Genomic DNA, 23,171 nt, shown 5'->3' on the forward strand with positions numbered 1-23,171 from the left:
AGGTACTTGAGGGACTCACTACTCAAACAGATTGAGCTGGTTAATCCAAGGAGAAGACAGAAGGTTCCACCTCTCTTTCAACCAGCACATCTAAACAATCAATGGCATTAGGAGTTGTGGATCAGAATGCACACTGATCCACTCACTTCCAGCCCTTCCCCGTCCCTCCCTGAGAATTGACACTGCTGCTGAATATCCCTTTGCCTGTTAACTGCACCTTCTGCTATCTCGCCCCTACGTGTATCAGCTGCAAGATGGGATGAGGGGAATGAATGCGACGCTCTCTCCTAACAAATCGACCACATGGTGATTCAAAGAACTTTTTTACAAATGGGAAACAAAGACAACTGGAGAGATTGCATTTGAAACAATGGCGACCAGCTGAAATTGGAGACGTGCTGGACAATTAAAATTGCGTGATCAAAAATCCGAGCATTGTCTTCGCACTAGCAGCTCTGCACTCACTAGTTTGTGCTTCAGCACACTACGAGCCCTCTGAAGACCAGGTCGTCCATTGTGTCTGCGGTCAAGGTGGCTGATGTAAGAAAGGCCTCGGTTGGATGGCTCACTAATTATCATTATTACTGCTCCAGCGGGCTTTGGTTGGCATTGTTTGCTGATTGTGCTCTAATAGTGGTTGTTGTTGTTCACATGCAAACGTCAGCCCGTGGGGAGCGGAGAGCCGCCTTGCGGTGCACAAGAGCTGGTGTGTCACAGACCTGTTCGACACGCAGGCCTCCTCCACTCGCGGCTCTCTCCGCAGAACCAAACATGCATACACGGCGTATCAACGAGCCTTCGTTCCACGAGAGGACCCTCCCTCCGTCAATCTCTGGATGATTCCTGCCATGTATGCAGCAGAGAAGTGGGGACTCTAGAGTTAGACTAAAGGTCTCATCATACTACAGCAATATTTCTTTCATTCTTTTATTTTCATAATGCACATGATATATCCCAAGCTGCTGCCTTAATACTTGTGTGCCAGAAAATGTAGAAACTAAGCTCTCTGCTGTCATTTTGTTCGTTCTCTTAGATGTGTGCCTGGCCCTCCCAAGACACTTTCCAACAGACGGTCTGTGTGGCAAAAGGTGACCAAATACTGCTTTGCCCAATAGGCTCGAGCAGCTATAGCACAACCTAAATGTTAATTTCTTTCTCAGATAGGATATGTTTTATTCACCAGTCAAATTTTTTTTTTTTTTTTGCATCGAAGGTCTGTCTGTCTCTTTGCTACCCATCTAACCTCATTCCACACGAGTGCCACAAGCAGCAAATTGTATGCATGGCGCATGTTAAGTACCCTCTCTGTTAAGTGAGATTTGACTGTGAATAAAACATATCCTATCTGAGAAAAGAAATTACATTTAGTTGTCTTACCTCACTTGCAAGCAGTATTTGTCACCTTGCCACACAGACGTTGGTTGGAAATGCTTGGAGGGCAGGAACATCTAAGAGAACGAACAAAATGACAGCAGAGAGCTTAGTTTCCATTTCTGGCACAAAGATCAAGGCAGCACTTGGGAACATCATGTGCATATGAAAATAAAAGATGAAAGAATATTGCTGTAGTTGACTCACCTTTGTCTCTGAGTCCCCACTCCTCTGCTCATACAGGCAGGAATCATCCAGAGATGAGGAGGTCCTCTCGTGGAAGAAGCCTCGTTGACCCGTGTATATGTTTGGTTCTGCGGAGCCGAGCATGGGCAGAGGCCTGCTGTCGAATAGGCTGTGACACACTTCCCTCTTGGTGCCGCGGCCTCTCCCCCCACGGCTGAGTTTGCATGTGACAACAACAACCACTATTGCAATCAGCAACAATGCGCAACCCCCGCTGAGCATAATAATGATAATTAGTGAGCCATCCAAACCGAAGCCTTCTTCATCACCACTTGACCGCAACACAATGACGACCTGGTCTTCAGAGGGCTCTGTGTCTGAGACAACAAACCTAATAGTGGCACTGCTAGAGAGCGGGGACCTGCCATTGTCACTCACCGCGATTTTAATTTCCAGCACGTCTCCAATTTCAGCTGTCAGCCATTGTTTCAAAGCAATCTCTCCAGTGTCTTTGTTCATTGTAAAAAGCTTTGAATCACCTTGTACGATTTGGTAGGAGAGCTCGCCATTCATTCCCTCATCCCCATCTTCAGCTGATACACGTAGGGCGAGATAGCCAGAAGGTGCATTAAAAGGCAAGGGGATATCAGCAGAGTCATTCAGGAGGACGGGGAAGGTGAAGTATGGATAGTTGTCATTCTGATCCACAACTCTAATCCTGATTGTTGATGTGCTTGAAAGAGAGGGGGAACCTCTGTCTTCTCCTTGGATTACCAGCTCAATCTGTTGAAGAGTCTCATAATCAAAAGACCTTAAAGTAAACAAAGACCCTGAGAGTGCATCTATAGACACATAAGTGGAAACTGGGGATCCTCCTTCCACCTCTGAATCTATGAGTTTATAAGACACTTTGGCGTTCTTTCCCACATCAGGATCTCGGGCAACAAGAGTGGTCACATATGAACCTGGGATATTATTTTCCAGGACTGAAACTTCATAAAGTGACTTACTGAAGAGAGGGGGGTTGTCATTCTCATCTGTTACACGGATGGTGTACTGTCTAACAGTTTTAAAAGGAGGGCTTCCAAGATCTTCTGCAACTACCGTCAAGTTATACTCTGGGATCCTTTCTCTGTCTAAAGTAGTGGTGGTAACAATCATGAAAGTGTCCCCATAAGCCTGCTGGAGGGTGAAATGCTCGTGCCCGAGCAGGCTGATGCGCACGTACCCGTTGGAGCCAGAGTCTCTGTCCGAGGTGCTGATCAGAGCCACGAAGCTCTCTGCGGCTGCAGCCTCAGTGATGTAGGCGACTCCATCACTGCTGGAGGTCATCGGTTTGATGCTAATCTCAGGCGCGTTGTCATTCACGTCCACGATGTCTATCACAACTTTGCAGTTGGACGGGACAGAGTTCGCGCCTAAATCAGAGGCTCTGATGTTCAGCTCGTATGACCTCTTCTTCTCAAAATCAACCAGCGCCTTCAAGGTCACGTCACCGGAATAAGGGTCGACGTGGAAGAGGCGCGCAGCCTCAGGTGACAGCCCATCAGCAAACGCGTACATCACCTCGCCGTTAATGCCGTCGTCCGGGTCAAACGCGTGCACTTTGAGAACTCGGTGACCCACCGGAGAGTCTTCATTCAGCTCAACTTTCAGAGAGCTGTGTTCAAACGTCGGGCTGTTGTCATTGAAGTCCAGCACTTTGATATTTACAGTCATTGACCCGGACTTTGCAGGCACTCCCCCGTCAAACGCAGTGACTTCGATAGTGTAGGAGTCCTCCACCTCCCTGTCGAGTTCCCTCACCAGCACCAGTTCTGCAAACTTCACTCCATCCTCTCTGTCGCGCACTTCCACGGCGAAGTGACTGGAGGGAGAAATGTTGTAGCTCTGAATGTAGTTTTCACCCACATCCTGGTCGAGGGCGATCTGTAGCGGAAACCTTGAGTCCAGTGGAACATTCTCCACTATCTCCAGATGCGTGTCGTTGCGCGGAAAATGAGGAGAGTGGTCGTTGATGTCTTTCACCTCGATCTCGACGTGGATGAGTTGAAACTTTTCTCTGGAGAAGGCCACAATGTCGAAGGCGATGAAGCAACGCGGGGACCTGGGGCAGAGCTGCTCTCGATCAATTGTTTCTGCCACACTCAGAAGTCCGTCGATCTCCCTCATTTGAATCACAGAGGAGTTGTTTTCTTGCATGAAGCGGAACGACGTGTCAGGGTCATCAGCTGGATCAATCTTTAAATCTTGGGACAAATTGCCTATCTCCGTCCCTGGGGCATCCTCTTCATAGGTGAAATACTTTGTAGTTGTACAGTGAACAGTGTATAAAAATAAAACAAGCACCATGCACGGTCTAAGTCCTGAAATCTCGCAGAATCCCATGTTGAGTGGCTATAAAAAAACTGCCCAGTCGAGTCATAAATGGGGCAATCACTTGAGCTCTGTCAGGTCCAATCAACACTGCTCAACTCTGACTTTGCTGTGGGACTATAAGCCCCGGTATATGCAAATAGCCTGCCCCCTCGACCAATGGCCTTCTAGTGGTCCACCAAAAGGGAAGACGTCTGTCTCTGCAGAAAACTGCTGTTCACACTTTTGGGGTGCAAATGGTTGATTAGATAAACTGATTGTGGAGCTTTAATCAGGCTGATAACAGTAGTGCTTGAATAAATCTGCACATAGAAATGAATTAATTAATCACTTAGAGGACTGAATTTAATTGGACTACATGCCATCAGTGGAAGTTGAAGTCTGGCTGCTGAAAGCATGGAGGATTGATTGTGTGAGTTAGTCACCCAGTTAGAGGAAATTATGCAAAAACTGGGCTGCAAAGAGCTAAATAATGCAAGAAGAAAAATCCACATCAATGAAATAATAACTGTCGGGAATTGCTGCAAAAGTTAACAAAGGCTCACAACATCAGAAAGCAGTATGAGCTCTATAGGTAGCCTAAACCTTTGCTTTGCTGTACTTTTGCCATTTTCAAAATGTAAGGTGCAAAAAATAGTGGTGGAAGGAGTAGTGAGAATAATACCACAATGTAAAAAATACTCATTATTCAAGTTCAAAAATAAATAAATAAAAGTATAAAAAATGCACAATCACTGATTTCAGGGTGGTTTATAAAACATATAATATATTGAATCATTGATGTTTTAACGCGTGAGCAGCACTTTAATGTCGTTATAGATGGACCTAATTTGAATTATTTTATATTTGCAGGGTCTTTTAACAGTGCATCATATTTTATAAGATTATCTAACCTTCATATGCAAAGTAAGAACTTTAGCACAGCATAAAGTTCAATAAATCCCTCTGAAATGTGGTGGCATTACATAAAATAAAAGAGGAACCTAAAACTATGCTTAAGTGCTCATGTTAATATACAAAGTTACTTTGCACCTACTGGATAAAAGCAGGATAAAAGGCAGAATAGGAAACTGGAGAAAACAGCTGATAATGGAGGATGATGGTTTTCATTGTTGTATGCACTTATAATCAGTGTACTCCCTCTGACAGTTAGGATTAATAAACAAACCACAAATCCATATGTGTTAATATAACTTTTTCCTTCCCTCCCACTCATATCTGCTCATGTAAACATTGCCCATAAATTATCAGCAGAAATCTCTCTGTCTGTTCAGCAGGCGTTGACACTGTCTCACCCGTTCAAATGGCGGAGGAGGCATTTCAGTGTAATGTGTTTAAGAAAACCCACAAAGCCAGACAAGTGTCATTTGATTAGTGTTGTGTTTTAGACACCCACAATGTTAATTACATAGAGAATATATCTCTGTGGTGCTGTGGTAGAGGGGGGAAAAAAAACGACTTGTATAATCAGGATCATTGGTATTGTAATAAACACTCAATTGCACTTAACTGACCTTTTTCAACACTATTTTTTAAAATAGGAAGTCAGAAGAATAGATAAGAGTCAGGAGAAAAAGAAAAAAAACTACAGTGAATGATCTCCACCTCCCCCATCACAGACACACATACAAACACACGCACACACACACTAACAACAGCTCCCGTTGTCAACCATATGGGTGATTAGCCTCTGCTGATTAAAAGGTGTCTAAGGCTCTTCAAAGGGCTCTTGACACCTCACAAAAGTTTGGGTTAAATTTGTCTGAGCCTCCCCAAAGGGCACATACAGGAAGGTGTTAAAAACCACACAATAAAGGCCCATGTCAGAGATACTTGTGATGCTGTGCAGTGAGAGGTGATAAGGAGCTCTCTGCTGCCATATTTCAAGTGTTACACAAGTCCAGTTTTTGCTTGTAAACCAAATGTGAAAACTGATTTTCTCTGTAAAATAATGGCGCCTGTTATTTTTGGCAAGGACACCAGACAGTGTTAAGAACAACAGTAGCAAACTGTTAAAACACTTGGTTGCAGAGTTTGCCAATGTGTAATGTATGCCATTGAAAAGCTGCAGTATTTACATATTGAACTTGGAATGTGCTTCAGTCAGATTACATTACAGCAGAAGTAAATGTTTATAGTTTATTCTCAAATCCAAAAGCCACCAAATCAACAAGTGGCTTTCCCCAACGCTGAAGCTTGTAGTACAATCATCAAATTAAGTGGAACTTTGGGCGAGGCGCTAAGGCAGACCGATGCAAAACTTAATTTAAGTCTTTAATCTCAGAGGTGCGACAGCAACACATCATCACTTTGAGGTGCTCGACACTGAGTAAGAAATATTCTGATGTTGAGTTGAGTGCAAACTTAACAAATGTTGCCTCTATGGCTCATAATCTAGTCCTTTTTGGTTATGTTTATTCGCTCACTATCTCTGTTTTCACCCTTTATTAAAAACAAGATCATGCTGAACATACGAGCGCCAAGCCAGAGGGGGATCAAACATAAGATACTTTTCTGCCATTACCAGACGCACAAAGCCCTCAGCACAATAGTCTCATGCTGGCTGGGTGTTGAAATCCAGGATTTTATGGGTACGAGGAGTCAGAAGGTAATGCAGAATTATTAGACAAATTAGTTGTTTGCCACTAAGCGGATTACACTTTAATCTTATCAAATGTCTCACGCACTCACCACTTTGTGTTGCAACGGTTACAAGGTAACAACTGAGCAGCTGTAGATGAAAATATTCCTGTCTAAAATTAAAGCACAGACATAATGATGAAACCAGCAGCTGTACACGCCGTGATAAGTAGTTGGTTTACTATTTTATTCATGTAACCTGGGCTGTGTTGGAGCTGCCTGCCTCAATACAAAACATCACCTACTCGTGTCCAAAGTATTTTCTTTAATCAATACATCACTACAAGGTCACCAGAGGTCCCACCGCAACAAAGCCAGGCTAACACAGGAGTGATACTTGTTTGTCACTTAAGTCAGGTGATTAATGCAGATCACGGCTTGATTAAGACGTGTGTGGTGACAGTAAGAGCATTACAGCAGATTAATGGCTTTGGCCATCTGTTCCCCTCACTGAGATGATTTTAATTAATGGTAAGAATACTGTTAATCTTGCCTTGGCAGTCAACATCACAGTAACCACAATGATGGTCAGAAATCAGTCTGATATCAGCCAGCCTTTGACATCATTTGAGGGCCATTTGAAGATTGTGTTTTCTCCACCTCACACGCCACCAGGTAGGAAGGCAGGAGAAGCATTTGCTGACACTGGGAGCAGTAATCCTGGCATATGCCACTGGGAACAAATGTCTCAAAGGCCCACCTTTTGGATAACAGCCACCATGTCAGCCACTGCTAGAAAATTGTCAGGCAGTTTTTTTTTTCCTCCAAGTTGCTATATATCTCAGTAAAACACTTCCAAGAATCCTATTTTTAGATGTTTATTGTTTTCTCTTCTGTATGTTTCACTGTCTAATTTTGTCAGTGTCACAGAGGTTTACTCTGTGGGCACTGTCAAAACATACAGTTACAGCAATCAACAGGTGAACAGTGAGGATTAGGGTTTTATATATGAGTTGTGGTTTGACTGGATTTATTCTGTCATAAAACTTTAAACACCATATGCCTGCAAATAAATGAACAAATTAACACAGAAACAGAGTAGAGCTGCAAAAATAGAGTTATGTAATCGGACAAAATACAAACTGGCCGCATTGTATGAAATACAAACATGCAACTAAAACATGATACAATTAAAAGCACTAATCAGTTTTGTTTTCATAGCTCTGGCTCGAGTTCATGACAACACCGCCATGACTGTTGTGCTGTATGCTACACCACTGAATTAAGTGACTGTCGTGACATGTAGATGTAGTAACGAGCAGGTGTTGCATGCTGTCAAAGATAAAGCATGGGCTATAGTTTAAACGCTGAAGAAATTCACCAATCTTAGACCGTTCAATTTCCACCATAAATAAGTTTTTACACTTTTAAAGTCTCTTATGGAATCTGAAAATTATCATTACAAATCTCATGTTTACTAATACTGAGAGAGTTCAGATGTAAAAGTAGCAGAACTATGAATTTTGTCTGAAATTTGACTATAGTAGCATGTTGTTCTCCAGTGACCTGCTGCTAATACCTAAATAGCTTCTTTTGATAATTATGCAACCTTGAAGGAAGATAGACTTGTATTCATGACACAGAGTAGGAATTTATTACATTTAGATAGGCACAGGCTATGTTTTTTTTGCTGAGGCTGGAAACTCATGCAGCCATTTCCAGGCCAGGGCCCTTATCAGTTTCCTCATCTCACTTTAACCTTAGGTGCTCTAATAAACTGGGGGTATACATGTCACCGCTCTGGCCGTGAGGGTCATGTGGAGGGTTTAATCTGGGCCATTTGGGCTGTCTGAAAGGCAGATAAAACAAGATTATCCTGTGCTTGGTGCTGGCCCTTGGTGTAGACGAGAGGGTGGAAGCATGTGAGCAGCAGCTGCGGAGGTGCCAAATAGTCAGACTGACTGGTGGTCTCTGTTGCTTTTGGCACCTCCTGCGGCGTTACAGGCACAGATATCCCCCCCAACCACAGCTCATCCACACAGCTTTCCAAATGATTACAACTGGCCAAATGTTTAACATACTGTCCCTAATCGCACTTAACATTCTGTCACAATATGCTCCTAAATAGCTTTTAGGGCCATATAAATCACATAGGTACTTGTAGCCTTGATGTTATTAGGTCTAATTGTCTTTTCTTCCTGTTAGTTTCTTTTTTTTTTTTTTTTTTACCTCAGCTGTGTTACTAATGCATTCAGATCATTTCAGGAAGGATGAAATCCCTTTTGCTCAGCTACTGAATGTAGGACATGTGAGGGGAAACTTAAAAAGATATATTTGTAAAACAAAGATCAATTATGGAAATAAATGCATAACATAAGAAAATCATAAAAATGGCTTACTATTTTATGATAAATTAATTAGTCTATTAGGGCCAAGCATGAATAATACAGGGTTTCCCTGTAATTAGATCTCAGTGGACTCCACATGTTTTAAACAAATCCAGAACATTAATATGGATGCCGTGTAAACATGTATCTAGGATTTCTTCATGTTGGCCACAAAAGGCTGAGTCTATTAAGAAATTTGGAAAGACAGATTTTGTTGTTTAAATCTCCTAAAAGCCGAGGCAGATCAAAAGAGGCATTAGTATTCAGAGACAAATCATGTTTGGCTGAGGTTCCTCTACCCCCACTCAACTCCAACCATTCCCCACTGTGTAACTAATGCTCGCTGCCTCAGAACGATTGGAACAACAGTTGCTAGCTGCACTTCATTATGCATAAGCATTTTTTGAATAAGCTTTGACCATATGTACAAACAGGTATGCTACTGCTGCATAGAATATTTGTCATTATGATTTAAGCAGTGAGTGAAAAACAGAAAATCCTATCTCACCTCCTCTAACAAAATGCCTGCCAAAGAATCATAATGACAAACAAAGCAAAACAGGTTTCGGAACTGAGGCCAGTCATAGTAAAATGGGGAGTCGACCTTAAAGGGTTTGGATTAAAACCAGGGATGAGAGTGCCATCTACAGGTTGAAACTTTGCCATGTGAACGCCACATGACTTGCAAGCAGTTACAAATCCTGAAAGCATATGCACGTTTCCACAGGAGTTTTCAGACAAGACACAGATCTTTAGCTCCATCACTAATAAATGACAAATCAATATTTGAAGCAGCTCTTTGAGGAAACATGTAGTTCTGACAAGGCTAATTAGAGCAGAGACTCCCGACCTCAAAAAAAAAAAACTTTACTAAACAACTGGATTCTACTTGAAATCAGCTCCCCTCCCCTCCCCTCACCGCGGAGTTGGTGCGTGCTTTATACTTTCTGTTGGTAAAGGATCCACTATACTAATTATGGCGACTACTCCACATTTCATGCTTCATATTGAATTTCACTGCCTTAAGCTGTATGGATGAGGGCCCCAAAAGATCAGCAGGCCTGCGCATTAACCTCCGGTGATATTCTGTCTGTGATGATTGCAGGCGCCATATTTGACTTGACATATCCCTATTTGACTTTCACTTTGATTTTCATTTTCCACGTCACTGCTGAACTGGTCACTGAAGATACTACACTAGTGAAAATCTCTTTGTTTCAGTGCGTTCGCAGCGAGGATGTATAATCCATATTCCCATGGCTTCTTGGCTGTTACTAAATCAGGTGAGGTAAATACAAATTTGCTTGGTAGTGCAGGCTGTGAATAAATTTGATTCTCTCTAGGACGGTTATATTATTCAAAGCAGGGAAGATTAAGTATAGCCTCCTTGCGTGTGTGCGTGGCAAATATAAAAATGTGTGCGCATGAGTGTATTTATATGTGCCTCTGTGTGTGTATGTGTGAGCGCATGTGTATGTCAATGCTAATTTGTGCCTTTTCAAGGACCAGGTCTCTCTCTTCCTCCTCCTCCTTGAATATATTTCACATCTCCATATTGCCATCCTAGAATGTCGCCTCCTTGAAGCAATTTCCTCTCAGCCATTATCTGATGGGTAAGAACTGTTTCCCATTGGCAGGTGCAGATGACACTTGGGCAGGGCAGGAGCTGGCTGTTAAACGTAGGACTGGCTCCTTACCAAGCTCCAGTCTGCCTGGTCCTGACAGCCCCACAGGGCTGGCCACTGGGGGCGGACTGTTGGGCCAACTGGCCACTCAGGGGTGTAATCACTCCCTCTGACATATTTGGCGCATGATATCCATTTGCTCCTCAAGAGAAAGGCCTGTGTGAATGCCTTGCTTAATCCTCTTAGGCCAGGAGATGGCAACATTGAGGTGGGAGATCCAAATTTGAAACACTTCAACCTTGTAATGGTTCATATCATGTAAGAGGCTAAAGAAAGCAAATAAAGATTAAAGAGTCATGACGATTTGTAACAACCTTATGAAATAAGCCAGTCCAATAAAACTTAACGGTAAAGTGTTTCCACTAAAGGGTCCTCTATTATGGTGTATTACATTATATTTTGTTCACAAGGAGAACAAAATAAGAGGAGGTACAAAATAATATAAAATGTGATACATTAACACCTCAAACTATGGCTCAATAGGCAAACATGAGCCTATATAAGCTTCAGAAATATAGTATATAGCCTATAGCAGGGATATTACAGTTGATTTCATTATATTTGACAGTAGGTGGACACTCACATTGTTTATACTCACTACTTAAGGTACATATTCACAAGCTTGGTCCAAGAGAAGTGTTTAAAATTCTCTATAGAGACAACACTCCCTTCCTCTTCTGCCTTTACTTCTAAGAGTTTACAATTAGGAATGCAAAATTGCAACAAAGGCACTGAAGAGGATGCCTGCAGTGTATGATGCGTGTGTGTGTGTGTGTGTGCATGAACGCACACGCACGAGCATGAGTGGAGCAGAGAGATAGATTTATGTTGAGGGGCATCAGCTTAGAGGATGTTTTGTTTCCCTACTGTGTGCCGAGTGCAGAGGGGAGTTAAGGGATTCCAATCTGGTCGTCGAGTCCTGCGGTGCGAGGAATGTTTGGAGTGTGCTTGGTGATAGCGGACTCCATTACGGGGCTGAGTCTCAGGGTAGCCTGCAATTGTGCCGGCAAGCGAGGAGGTTAATCAGATCCCAGCTCCATTATGAATGCTTGCTATTTCTAAAGGGCTCTATGAATAGAATACAGTAAGCTCTCATAAAAATGAATCTGGGCTCTGTGCTTTTACAGAACAAGGCCTGATAAAGAAAAGTGTTGGTGTACATTTGAAGAGATTTGCATCCTCCAGAGCAAAACCAAATGAGTGTTTTATGGGGGCCTAGTTATTAATTATCTGAGATTAAGAAATTGTCTTTCCGGCTCCACAGCTATGTTTCCCATGTCGGCTTTGTTTTCTTTAAAGGGCAGATTAGCTTAATTGATTTTTTAAGTATTAAATTAATTTCATATTGTGAGTCAATGACATCTGCTTGCACAAATTGGTTAGTATGTTATCAGTCTCTCCTCATTAAAGCAGGACACATTGCTAAACATACTTTTTAGGCACTCTTTTGTTTTAGCCAAGGACTACATTTGGATTTTTCATGTGCATTTCTCTATTTTTCTAGTAGAAGTTCATGTGAGAGCTTAGTTAATCTGTTGATGACCTGGGCTGGCAGCAGGACCCTAACAGGGATTCATGTTCCCTACTTCCCCTTCACACACACGCACACACAAATATGGCTGGTAGAGGTTTGGTAGGGTCATTAGACATGGTTGTGTTTGGTTCCAGGATGCTAGAAGGCACAGTCTGGGTTTCTTAGGAGTTGTCTGAGTCGAACTCAACAAAACATCAGGAGAGGGGGGGGGGGGCACCTGCCTGATAACGCCGCTGACATGCTTCTGCTCACACATTCAGCTGTAAATCTTTTAGATCAGGGGGCTGATGAATGGTGCTGCTTGTCTGATGGTCCTTTAAATTTATGATAGTGTACCTCATATCGTGCATGCTTGACATTTCAGGGTTCAAATCATTGATGATCACAATGGACGATTGCTTTTACCAATTTAGCAGTTTGTTTTTGTCCATTTTTTTAATGTCCACTCATGTCTTTTTTTCTATTTATTGGGTGAAGCACTTTAAAATACAATTTGAAAAGTGCACTATACATAAAAAGGCATTATGAAGGCTACAATCACATAATGTGCCGCTGGGATTGGAAATATTTACCATGAATCACAATCCTCTGCACGATGTAGCATGTCTGAATAGAAAAGTGAATGAATAAGACATGGCTTTGGGAATAATACAAACAGGAAATTCGGTAGTCTGCCATCAAGCCAACATACACTAACTGTGATTTAGAGAGCAATAAAAGTGCGCCTAATAGGACAGTTCACATTTCACACAATTTGTAGAAAATCTAATTTCTCTGTGAAGGCACAGAGGCTAGAATTCAACTAAGCTTTGCAGAACAACACAACACTCATAGAGGAGGAAAAGTGTTAACAGGCTAGACAGTCCTATTCTCAGAAAAGAGGTATTTAAGTACTGAAGATGAAGTGAGATGGAAAATCTAATTTCCATAACAGAACAGGGAAAACAGTCTGTCAGAAGGTGTTTCTTTTTTTTCTGTTGAATTGTCAGAGCAATCATGGTCGAGCCACAGCCAGGGCAGCAAACTAAAGAGGAGGAGAGGGGGTTGGCAGAGGGAGTTGTGGGTGGGGGTGGGAGGTTCAGCACTCTTTTCCCAAAATATGTAGAAATGAACTTGAACAATCTCATGCTTGCACACACACACACACACATACACATGCATATACACAAACACACACACCCGCAAACATGCACACACACACACACACACACACACACACACACACACACACACACACACGCACAGCAGTAGATACACATAGATGCAGGGGTGCACAAACAGTGCTTAGTCTCAGAGGAGCAGACAGTGAGCACATTATGCAAACAGAGGCTTTGTGTGTATGGCGCTGAACGTGCCTGTGTGTTGGAGAGAGAAATTAGTCTGATTAAAAATCAGGATAGAAATCACAAACTGTTAGATGGATCTCCTAGGGGCTAATTAGTATGTTGAATTTTGAGCCAGAAACACACTGTTCAGACAAATCTGAAAATGTAGGTATCCTCAGTTATTGTTTTCTGAAACCTATTCTAAACGTCGAACATGTTTACATTTGAAATGCAAAAAAAACACTTCTGCACAAGAGCAACAGAAATGTGCTCTGCATTTCAGTGGTATCATTTTTTTTTTTTTTTTTTTGCCTTCCACATAATCAATTTCTTTGCAATAGCCAAGCTGAATGTGGAATGCAGGGCTCCTGTGTACCTTTGGGGTATGAGTTATAGCAGTTGCCATAGCATGGAGTGAAGTGGAGGGTGCGGACGACAAGCAGGGGTCAGTCAGTCTGCAAGAATGAGATCAACTTTCATGTAGAAACCCAGGTAACGGTGGAGAACATTTTGGTGTTTCAGGAGCAGGAAATGAACTATTGTTAGCTTTTCCATTGTGAGTTACGCAATAGAACGACTAAAACAGTCTGCAGGAGCAAAATGAAATGACCCTACTCGGAAAACAGAATAAATATTTAATTCCAGCTAAAGAATAGACTATCGCAGGCTGTTTTGTCCTTGACCATAAGCTGAGCCCCGAAGATATTAGTTCAAGGGAGAGAACAATAATCAGCACACAAGCCAACTCTCTTCACCCTATAAAAGGAAAATCTGAAGAGTTCTCTGCTCTTCAATCTATCATTCATAAACTTAATTTTTTTTATGCACCTGCTATCAACACAGTCATCCAGCCCATATGAATATATTCAACAACACACACAGCGGCAGCGAACAGAAGGAGATCTGTTTTATGTTTTGAGTACAGGCAGATTTCTACTTTAATATTTAAACTGTCTCTCTTCAGTCTGAAGCTTTCAGTATACTACTCAGTGAGACTTGTCAATTCCTCCTTGAAGTCCTCTTGTTAACAGAACAATAGCGCTCAGTAGGTTGAATGGTCGTGACATAGCAATCAATGGCACAGACACATAAAATGTAGATAAGAATGGCTATTGACTTCCATACATAGCACATTCAAATTCTGTTTCAATTATCCAGTGTTTGAGACTAGAAATAGAATCCATGAATAATATAATGGACTTTATTATATTTGTTTATTCTTGCTTTGCTGCAACAGACACTGTGTAGATTTTACTCCAATGACCCCAGCTATAGCTCGAGAGATCGGTCAACAGCAGCATGCGTGACTGTGTAATAGCACAACATATCATTTTAGAACATCATTAATTCTTTGTTGCTGTGGTGTGAGTCTAGGTTTGTATGTCTGGAGAAAAGCTGATGTTTGCAGAGAGGGATTTCATTGGCTGCCGTGATCTTTGCTGGGAGCTGGTGTCTCTGGTTAAAGCTGTATGGCCGGCAGGGCACACACTGAGCTTTCCCAAAGAGCCACGAGCAATCCAGCAGGTCTGCGAAGCACACCTGTGCCTAATTAACCTTTGTGTGTTTGGTTCTGTGTGTGTGAGTTGGTGTAGGAGAGAAGGCTCAGCACCAAGGCAGGGACATGAGGCAGGAGCTGGCTACACAAGGCTGCTACTACAAATGTCAGAACATTAACCCCACAAGAGGAACATTTAGTTAAAAACAATTCAGTCACCTGGGGAAGACATTAGACTTCAGTAGCTTGTATACAGTAAACAGGAGCCATGATGCAGCCATAACCCTTAATCCAATACATTCATTCAACAATGAATGCACCGATCAAATGGTCCGCTGACTGTTACAAGCAGTTTTATTGATTAGATGAAAAGGATAAATCTGCAGGTTCGTCAAGAGAAGGGGCTCAAATAGGAGGTGACAGACCCCAACAGGAGTTGTGCCACTACAAATCAAAACACTCCACCCACCACAGCACCACACAGCTCTCCTCCGAACATGCCATGTGCCACATGTAAATGGAAATCGTCCCCAATGTACCCACAGTCTGCCACTAGGAAAGCCAACGCAAGAACCAGTCTTAAAATATTAAAAACCCACAGTGCTAAAAAACAATCTAGCAGATAATAATCTGCGCTTGACTGGAAATAAAAGACACTGACAGTTAGACAGGACTACAGCATAAAAGTAAATTATTTCACATGCCCTCTGGCTAGTACATACTGTCTGTTTCACAGATATTCATCCAGCCCAGGCAGCTACAGGTCTGCAGCAGTCTTCACAAATCACAACAAAAGAACCAAAACAATAAACCAACAAATGCTTCATATTTACAACATAGTAACATGACAGACCTCCACATATAACCCTGTGCCTTAAAACAAGCCGTCAGGACCTCTAACTTGTGATGTCACAACAAAGTAGTTACCGTCCTCAGCCATGCCCCAAGCTGAGCCCATCCAGATCCAACATCCAGCCTTAGAGAATTTGGTTTCTCTGAAAATATGGTATATTTTTAATTGATCCTTTAGAAAACAGTCAACTGACCTGTTGTTACTAGAGCTCCAGAGAGAAGCCTGAGAGAGGAGATATATAACTACATTGAGATGGTTTTTGGTTCTTTAAAACACATATATATCATCTTATGGATATCAAAACGTCAAATAGAATAAACGTGTAAAATATGCGACCTTTAAAGAAAATCTGGCAAGGTAACACATAAGGCTGGCTTAAATAATTTCTTAAGCTTTCACCATGTGTATCGTGCGAAACTGTCTTTCTTCAGGGAAATATAAAGGTTTGAGTTCACAATTGAAACTTTGCATTTCACATTCATGTAACATCCTGCAGCATTTACCTTCACACAGTGAGCGTCCTTCACCTTTCCTCCGAAACCTTTGGGAAAGGAAGGCAAATCTGTCTGCATGAGTAGAATCACAAAAGGTCAAAAAATGAGTCAGGTGATAATACTTATCTTTTATTTTCAAAAGACAAAAACCATCAGTGAATTGATAACAAGTACTGTCAGTGTGGCCAAAAAGCCCGATGCAGCTTTTTCCACTGTGCTATATTCTTCAGTTTACGTCCGAAAACTATGAAAAACACATGAGCAAGCTACACTGTTATACTGGATGACATGTTCTTTCATCACAATGAACATGGACACTGTAGTTTATTATGAGCCAATCTGACAAACACTGTCCTGGTGACATAAATATTTACTATAGCGCACTGCAGCCGTGGATGAAAATAGTTCCTACCAAATGTTTTATTGACTCCAGTTTGGGTAAAGTTTGCTAAAAACTACAACTGTTTTAGGAAATTGTTCAGCGCTTATTTCACATTAAACTATACACGGTATGTGTTATATAGTTAAAGATTTTTGTCTTGAGTGGGAATGAATGGCCTGAGAGCTGCAGACACAGTTAACAAAAACATCATTAGCCTTATTCTTGTGTTTGTTTGTTTTGTAATTTGGGTGAACTAACCCTTTAAAGTCCCACACAATCCTCTCAGTTTGTTTGGCTTCACCTCGTATTCTTTGTTCAAATACTCAAAGCAGATTTCTCCACTGTTGTTTCCTACCTGTACACTCTGAGAACTGTCACAGCCTGTCACCGCAAAAAATCAAGCAGAGAACTCTCTTGTCAGCCTAAATCACTTTCTCTGATGCTCCCTCATGTTCAGCGTCTCTCTCTCTCTCTCGGTTGCATGTTTCCATACAAACTGCTGTGCACAGCTAGATACCATGAAATCTGTGTGGTTTGATTAGGCTATGTGGACACACTGTCAGAAGTGATGTGCTGAATCAATCTGACAATTCAGACATCCAAAAAAAAAAAAAAAAAAAAAAACATTTCGTGGATAAAAGGCCTGATCATCTTCAATACTAGTTGGTACAAATGTTGATAAAGTACTCAAACCGGGCTGCTGGAGGAACGGTTGTATAAACTCATATCTGGGTGCCCTCCAATGTTTTCCCTCGTAGCTTTTTGAAGAGCACGCAAATCTCCTCAACACCACAAGACATTTCAAATAAATTCTTCATTGGGCTGTCAAAATGCCTTTCCTCTCCCTTCAACACCAGCAAGAGACTACCGTGATCTACTATGAAATGGCCTCATTGTGCAGGGCATCAAGGATTCTACGGCTCCATCTCCGGGTGTGCTCTGAACTGTGAATTTCAGATTCAGACAGCCCAAGGCCCAAGGCCATGAGCCGCTAGCGCTGCTGAAGCACTCTGTTGCTTCACACATCTGAAATTGGCTGACATGTTTAAGTTTGCCGTACCTTTGCTCGATCTTTGTGTGATTGCTCCGTGGAAACCATGCTAAGCAAGTGACTCAAGACCTACATGTGTCAGGGCAATGACGTCTCCCCCTTCTCTAATTTTAGTCTGCATTTCCAGAACTGCCATGTACACACATTTTGATGAGATTTATGGTATATACGGAAAGGCGGTTAGACACATCAGCATGTAACATGGTAATCTGAGAGAGGATATTTGACAGATAGTTTTCCACTCGGCCTCAGTATCCCATGGTGCTGTAATCCCTTAATATCTTACCAATAACTATTAAGGATTTAATGTCACTTGTGCTCTGTCGGTGTTTGACTTGATTCTCTCACAGTTTTCCTGAACCCAGGACACAGCTGAGACAGACTGAGCCTATAAAATCTTTAAAGACTCCTCTCACGGGTCACAGAATCAGCCGTGCAGAGACAGGATGTTCGGAAGCTGTGTAACAGAAAGTCAAGGTGACCATTTGGTGTCAGTATATCCATGTCAAGTTAACCTCTATTGACTTGCTTTTGCAGAATATGAGAATAAGACATGGGGTAATATCCTACTACTCACATGACAAATAATAAAAAAAAAAAAAAAAAAAGACACAACCTTAAAATCCTGTCTGAAATTAAGGGTTTTTAGTTTCACTTCATTGCTGTTACACTGAATGAAGCTTTGTCAGCCAAATTGTTTGTATTCAGGCTCAGAGTTAAGTCGGTCACAGTGTGAAAAAATGTAGATCACACCAGCTGAGAGATGGAAAGAGGAGGGAAAAAAAAAAAAATCCACATTTTAAGTCTCCTCAAAAATCCCCCAGTTAATTTTTCATGGCGGTACCTTTTAAGAGACATGTCAGTTTGATTTAATGTTCGGCTGACAGTTATTGGTTTTTGGTGTTTACCTCTTATCACTTCAGAAAACTGGGGAGGCCAATTTATACTCTGGATGCACATAACGCGGCATCAAAAATTAAGATCTTGACGCCCTGGAAACATTATAAAAGCTTTCTATAATGCCGCTCTGTGTGTAATTGGTTATGCTCTTTGTGTGTGTGTGTGTGTGTGTGTGTGTGTGTGTGTGTGTCTGTGTGTAAAGAGGATGGCAGGCGCTTTAAAATTTATCAGTATTTTCTCTATTCTGTGTTTAGACTGACACAGCGCAGAGCCATTTCTAATGCCCCTCTTTTTCTTCCTACAGCCTCATCTGCAGCTTCACTCACTCACTCACTGGACCACAGACACTTTGCATCTGAATGATGGAAGTGCAGCCTTGATGTTGTTTTTATACTCCCATTACTGATGCCTCGAGTTTGCTTTTGTCGAGTTAGAGTTTTACACAATAAACAATCAAGCTGCAATAAGTGTTCATTGACACAAATGCTGGCACATTTGATAAAGAAAATCTTTTATAAGGAGGCTTTACAGTGAAGAAATTGTCTCAAGTGGTTCAGAGGATTTGAAGTGGAAGAGGAGAGGATTGATGTTTGCGCTGCAAGCGCCTGAACTGGCCCAGGGTCTAATCAGAGACCAACAACGCAGCCCCCCCCCTCCCCCCCCCCCCCCCCCAGCCCCCCTCCACACAAGCCCAAAATTAGGATTTTCTCTCACTATTCAGGGGCTGATAGATGAGCCTCTCTTTGTATTTCAGCCATGTACTTTCTTAAATCTGAAAAGCCAATTCATCTTGGGCAAACGCAAAAAGGGGAGGGAGTCAAAGAAAAACTTCAAAATTCTTTTTTTTAATTTTCGCTCCTTGCCCGCACTCAGGTGTCATTCACAAGCTCTCTAAGCATTTTGTCTCTCCTTCATTAATTGACTTGATGCTTCACCCATGTCACGTGCCTTGACTACAACCCAAGCTGAAGAAATCGTGACTTGGCTACCCCCCCACCCCTCTTGTCTTGTTCTCCATTGTTGATAAGTTCACAGTAGATAAGGGAAAGTCTGCACAGACTGTTTCATTGAGGAAAGATATCACCCAAAAAAAAGGGGGAAAAATGTGTTTCTGTTTCCTGATGGACTGGATTAATCTTTGCTTTTCAGGTACAGTGCTTTTCTGACATTCAGGCAAAGTAGTTTATCTATGCTTGCTGTCAAATAGAATTCAAGCATTTAGTGAGCCAGACAAATAACCAGTGTAATAAATCATCCCTTTTTTGTGTAGAAGGGCATCAGAGAGGCTGCTGTGTGGACAGGCTGTTTGAAGTTTAGGCACTTTCATTACACACATGTCAACAACCTGTACAAAGTTTAATGGTAGTGAACTCTGAATTTTTTACACTTCCAGCGGCAAAATGAAAGCCTATTTTTCCAAGAAGATTATTTTTCCGCCAGAAATACAATATACACCAGAGTATTTCTTCTTTTTTAAATCCCACAGTGTCTCACCGTGCCCATGTGTTGAGAGAGAAACGGTGTCATGTTTAATTAGCAAATTCTCACAGTGAATGCGGACACCTTGTTGACACATCCATTCCACATGAGCTATTGCTGATTCCTTTGAATGCAATTTACATAATTATACCTCATCCAGTCCTGTGAAGCACATGCCTCAAACATCATGTTGCTCGCAGCAAAACAGCATGAGGAGAAACAGCCATATTAATGCTTGTGGCAAGAAAACATTAAATGTTGAAGCTGCTTCCTCCATCTGCATTGTATGAGACATGATGGTCTCGCTGCATTACAGATATGACCCCCAACCCCCACATATGAGTGCACACACACACACACACACGCGCACACACGCACACACACACACACACAAATAACACTGTCTCCTCTTAAAACATACACACAAGGAGAGGGAATCTCACTGCCTGAGAAAGATGACCTAAATTTCTACAATGCTTAGCACTTACTGTACATATTTAAGTTGATCCGCCTTCACTATGCAAAACCCACAGTGTATAGCACCTCATTCCAAAACATAAACTCTCATTTACATGCGCAATATCGCAAAACGAGACACATCAACGGTGAGTATATAAGCTCTGTGGTAACATTCAAGGTCAAACAACATCCATTTTCCCCAAAGAACAATGACACATGACAGTCTGAATTGCCAGAATGTACTGTCAGAGGGCTCCTCCAAAGCTCCCAGCATTGAATTTCCCTCTGAATCTTGTCTTGCTCATCTAATAACTTTGTTTATGTCTGCTATGGGACATGCCTGGTGAGACACCTTGAACACTGGGATGCAGCTCTCAGTCCAAACATAAAGAGCGAAATGAAATATTCAGCCGTCTTATTGTCTCCAAACTCCAGGAGAAGAATCAATAAAGCATAACATTGGCTTCTCTCTGAGTTTAAGACTTCCGATGGGGTTTGAAAACCCCATGTGACGTTGGAGGCTTTACTCTCGCATATGAAAACACCAGAGTTTTATTTTGATGTTTGAATTAATCAGCGGAGAGCATCTTCAGAACAAAAAGATCTGATGTTGCCTGTGGGATCTGCGGCCATCTGAGATTTTGCAGCCTGTATTTAAAAGCATGTTTTGAAGAATATATTTCTACAGCCTATAATAAGCTAAGACGATCCAGAGTACCTCTCATGTCTTGTCTATAAAACTTAGCCAATCTTTTTCCCCCCCTTATATACCACAGATTTTTAATGTCCTGATCTATCTCTTTGGTGAGTAAAACTGACATCAAAGACTCCTGTTAGAAATACAATAATAGCATAGTATGTTTAAACACAACTTTCGTGTGAAGGTTAAACCCCTGTGAAGTGTGTCACTTCTACCAATACAATGGGGCAATTATGCAGACCAGGTCAACATATGTAGATACCAGTGGAGAACAAAGGACACAGTTAAATAGGAGGGGACTGTGACCCCATTACCATGTTATCTCAGATGTAAAAGAAATCCTTTCAGCCACAGCTCTAAATAACAGTTTAGAAAAGACAGAAGCCAACAGTACCCTGTCTTTGGTCATATACTATACTTTTATTGCGAAATGTCTCGATTATTTTATGTAAAAGTGTTGGTTTCACCATTTTGGGAAATATGCTCAGTAGCTTACTAGCAGAGAATTAGATATGAAGCTTGACACCACTCTCATTTCTGTCCATTAAATATGAAGCTACTGCCAGCAGACAGTATATGCTTAGCTTAGCATAAAGACTGGAAACATTGGAAAGCAGCTACTCTGGTTCTTTCAAAAAAAGATCAGCACTTATCAGCATCTCTGAATCTCACATAACAAGCCACAACTCATTTGTTTAATTTGCACAAAAAAAGTGTAAAAATAACAAATTGTAGTTTCATGGGAGATAATGTGTCAGACTATTTCCAGGCAACATGTCCGTTTTTTCCAATTCAATTTTTGTGTAAATTAAACAAGCAAGATATAACATGTTAACTACTGAGCCTTTGACATGTTGGTAGGCGGATTTTGTTTTTGGACAGAGCCTGGCTAGCTGTTTCCCCCTGTCTTTGTGTTAAGCTATAAGCTAACCGGCTGCTGGCAGGAGCTTTTATTTACGCATAGACATGAACGTGGTATCTTCTTCTCAATCTCTTGGCAAGAAAGTAGCAATAAGTGCAGTCATAGCTTTTGATGTGTCAGAGGGCCCACTTATGAAAATGTAACTCAAATGTCATATAATGCCAAGTTGAACATGAGCAGAATAACTGACAGGAAACGTGAAGAGTTGGAGAAAGAGAGAGAGACAGACATAGAGAGAAAGAAGACAGTCTGGTCTCTCAAGAGTTCTTTAAGGCAAGCGATCTCCCACTAGAGCAATATTGAGTTGAGCTGAGCCCCACCACACTGTAATTTGCTTCTGATTTCTAATCTTTGTAAAAGAATGCGAAGCTAAGTGCCTTCCACAAATGCAGACGATCATGGCATTTCTTCAGGCACATTATGGACCAAAGTGATTAGAGAACTTAAAATGCAAAGGCATCCCTTGAAACTGAATGCATTTACAATCCTATTAAATATGGAATTGTGTCTGTGGGCCAACAGTAAATTCAAAATATCTTTCCCTGCAACCGTTTCTTCTTTTTTTTTTTTCTTCTTTCTCATACATTTTCTGTTTGGCACTTGTTTCCTTCACTCTCTTGGTGAATCTGTTTGAGGCTGTGAATAATTTGCCCGTAACTTTAATGGAAATAGCTACACTTGACACAATCATAATTGCAAAAATACTATATCGCACTTTTCCATCAGCATCATGAAGACATTTTTTATGACTTATGATTGTGACAGGTGGTTGCTTTCATCGTAAATGAAAAGCAGTTTTATAAAGTGCCACAAAGATATAAAATTAAATATTAATATAAAATGTAGTTTTACTTCAGAGCCAGGGATGCAGTGTTAAATCTTCCTGAAGAAGCGACCTTGAGCTCATCGAGAATGTAGTTTTTTTTGTTGTTTTTTTTTTTTTTTTTTAAAGTATCAAATTTGGCTCTCTGTGTTATTATCATCTCTAACTG

At 41.5% G+C, this 23,171-nt stretch overlaps 1 protein-coding gene across 1 annotated transcript in view; it reads right to left on the reverse strand.

The window, feature by feature from the left end:
* LOC111218899 (protocadherin-8-like) overlaps positions 1–5,600 on the reverse strand; it is a gene marked incomplete at its 5' end in the record, with an annotated part of 6,505 nt that extends 905 nt beyond the window's left edge. The window contains 3 exons of the mRNA XM_022741383.1: positions 1,378–1,448; positions 1,579–3,880; positions 5,554–5,600. Coding sequence (XP_022597104.1) covers positions 1,378–1,448; positions 1,579–3,880; positions 5,554–5,600 — 2,420 coding nt within the window. The remainder of the gene's footprint in view (positions 1–1,377; positions 1,449–1,578; positions 3,881–5,553) is intronic.
* Between the last annotated feature and the right edge of the window lie 17,571 nt (positions 5,601–23,171).

Source organism: Seriola dumerili, unplaced genomic scaffold, assembly GCF_002260705.1.
Source record: "Seriola dumerili isolate Sdu_G_001 unplaced genomic scaffold, Sdu_1.0 BDQW01000052.1, whole genome shotgun sequence".
Lineage (NCBI taxonomy): Eukaryota > Metazoa > Chordata > Actinopteri > Carangiformes > Carangidae > Seriola > Seriola dumerili.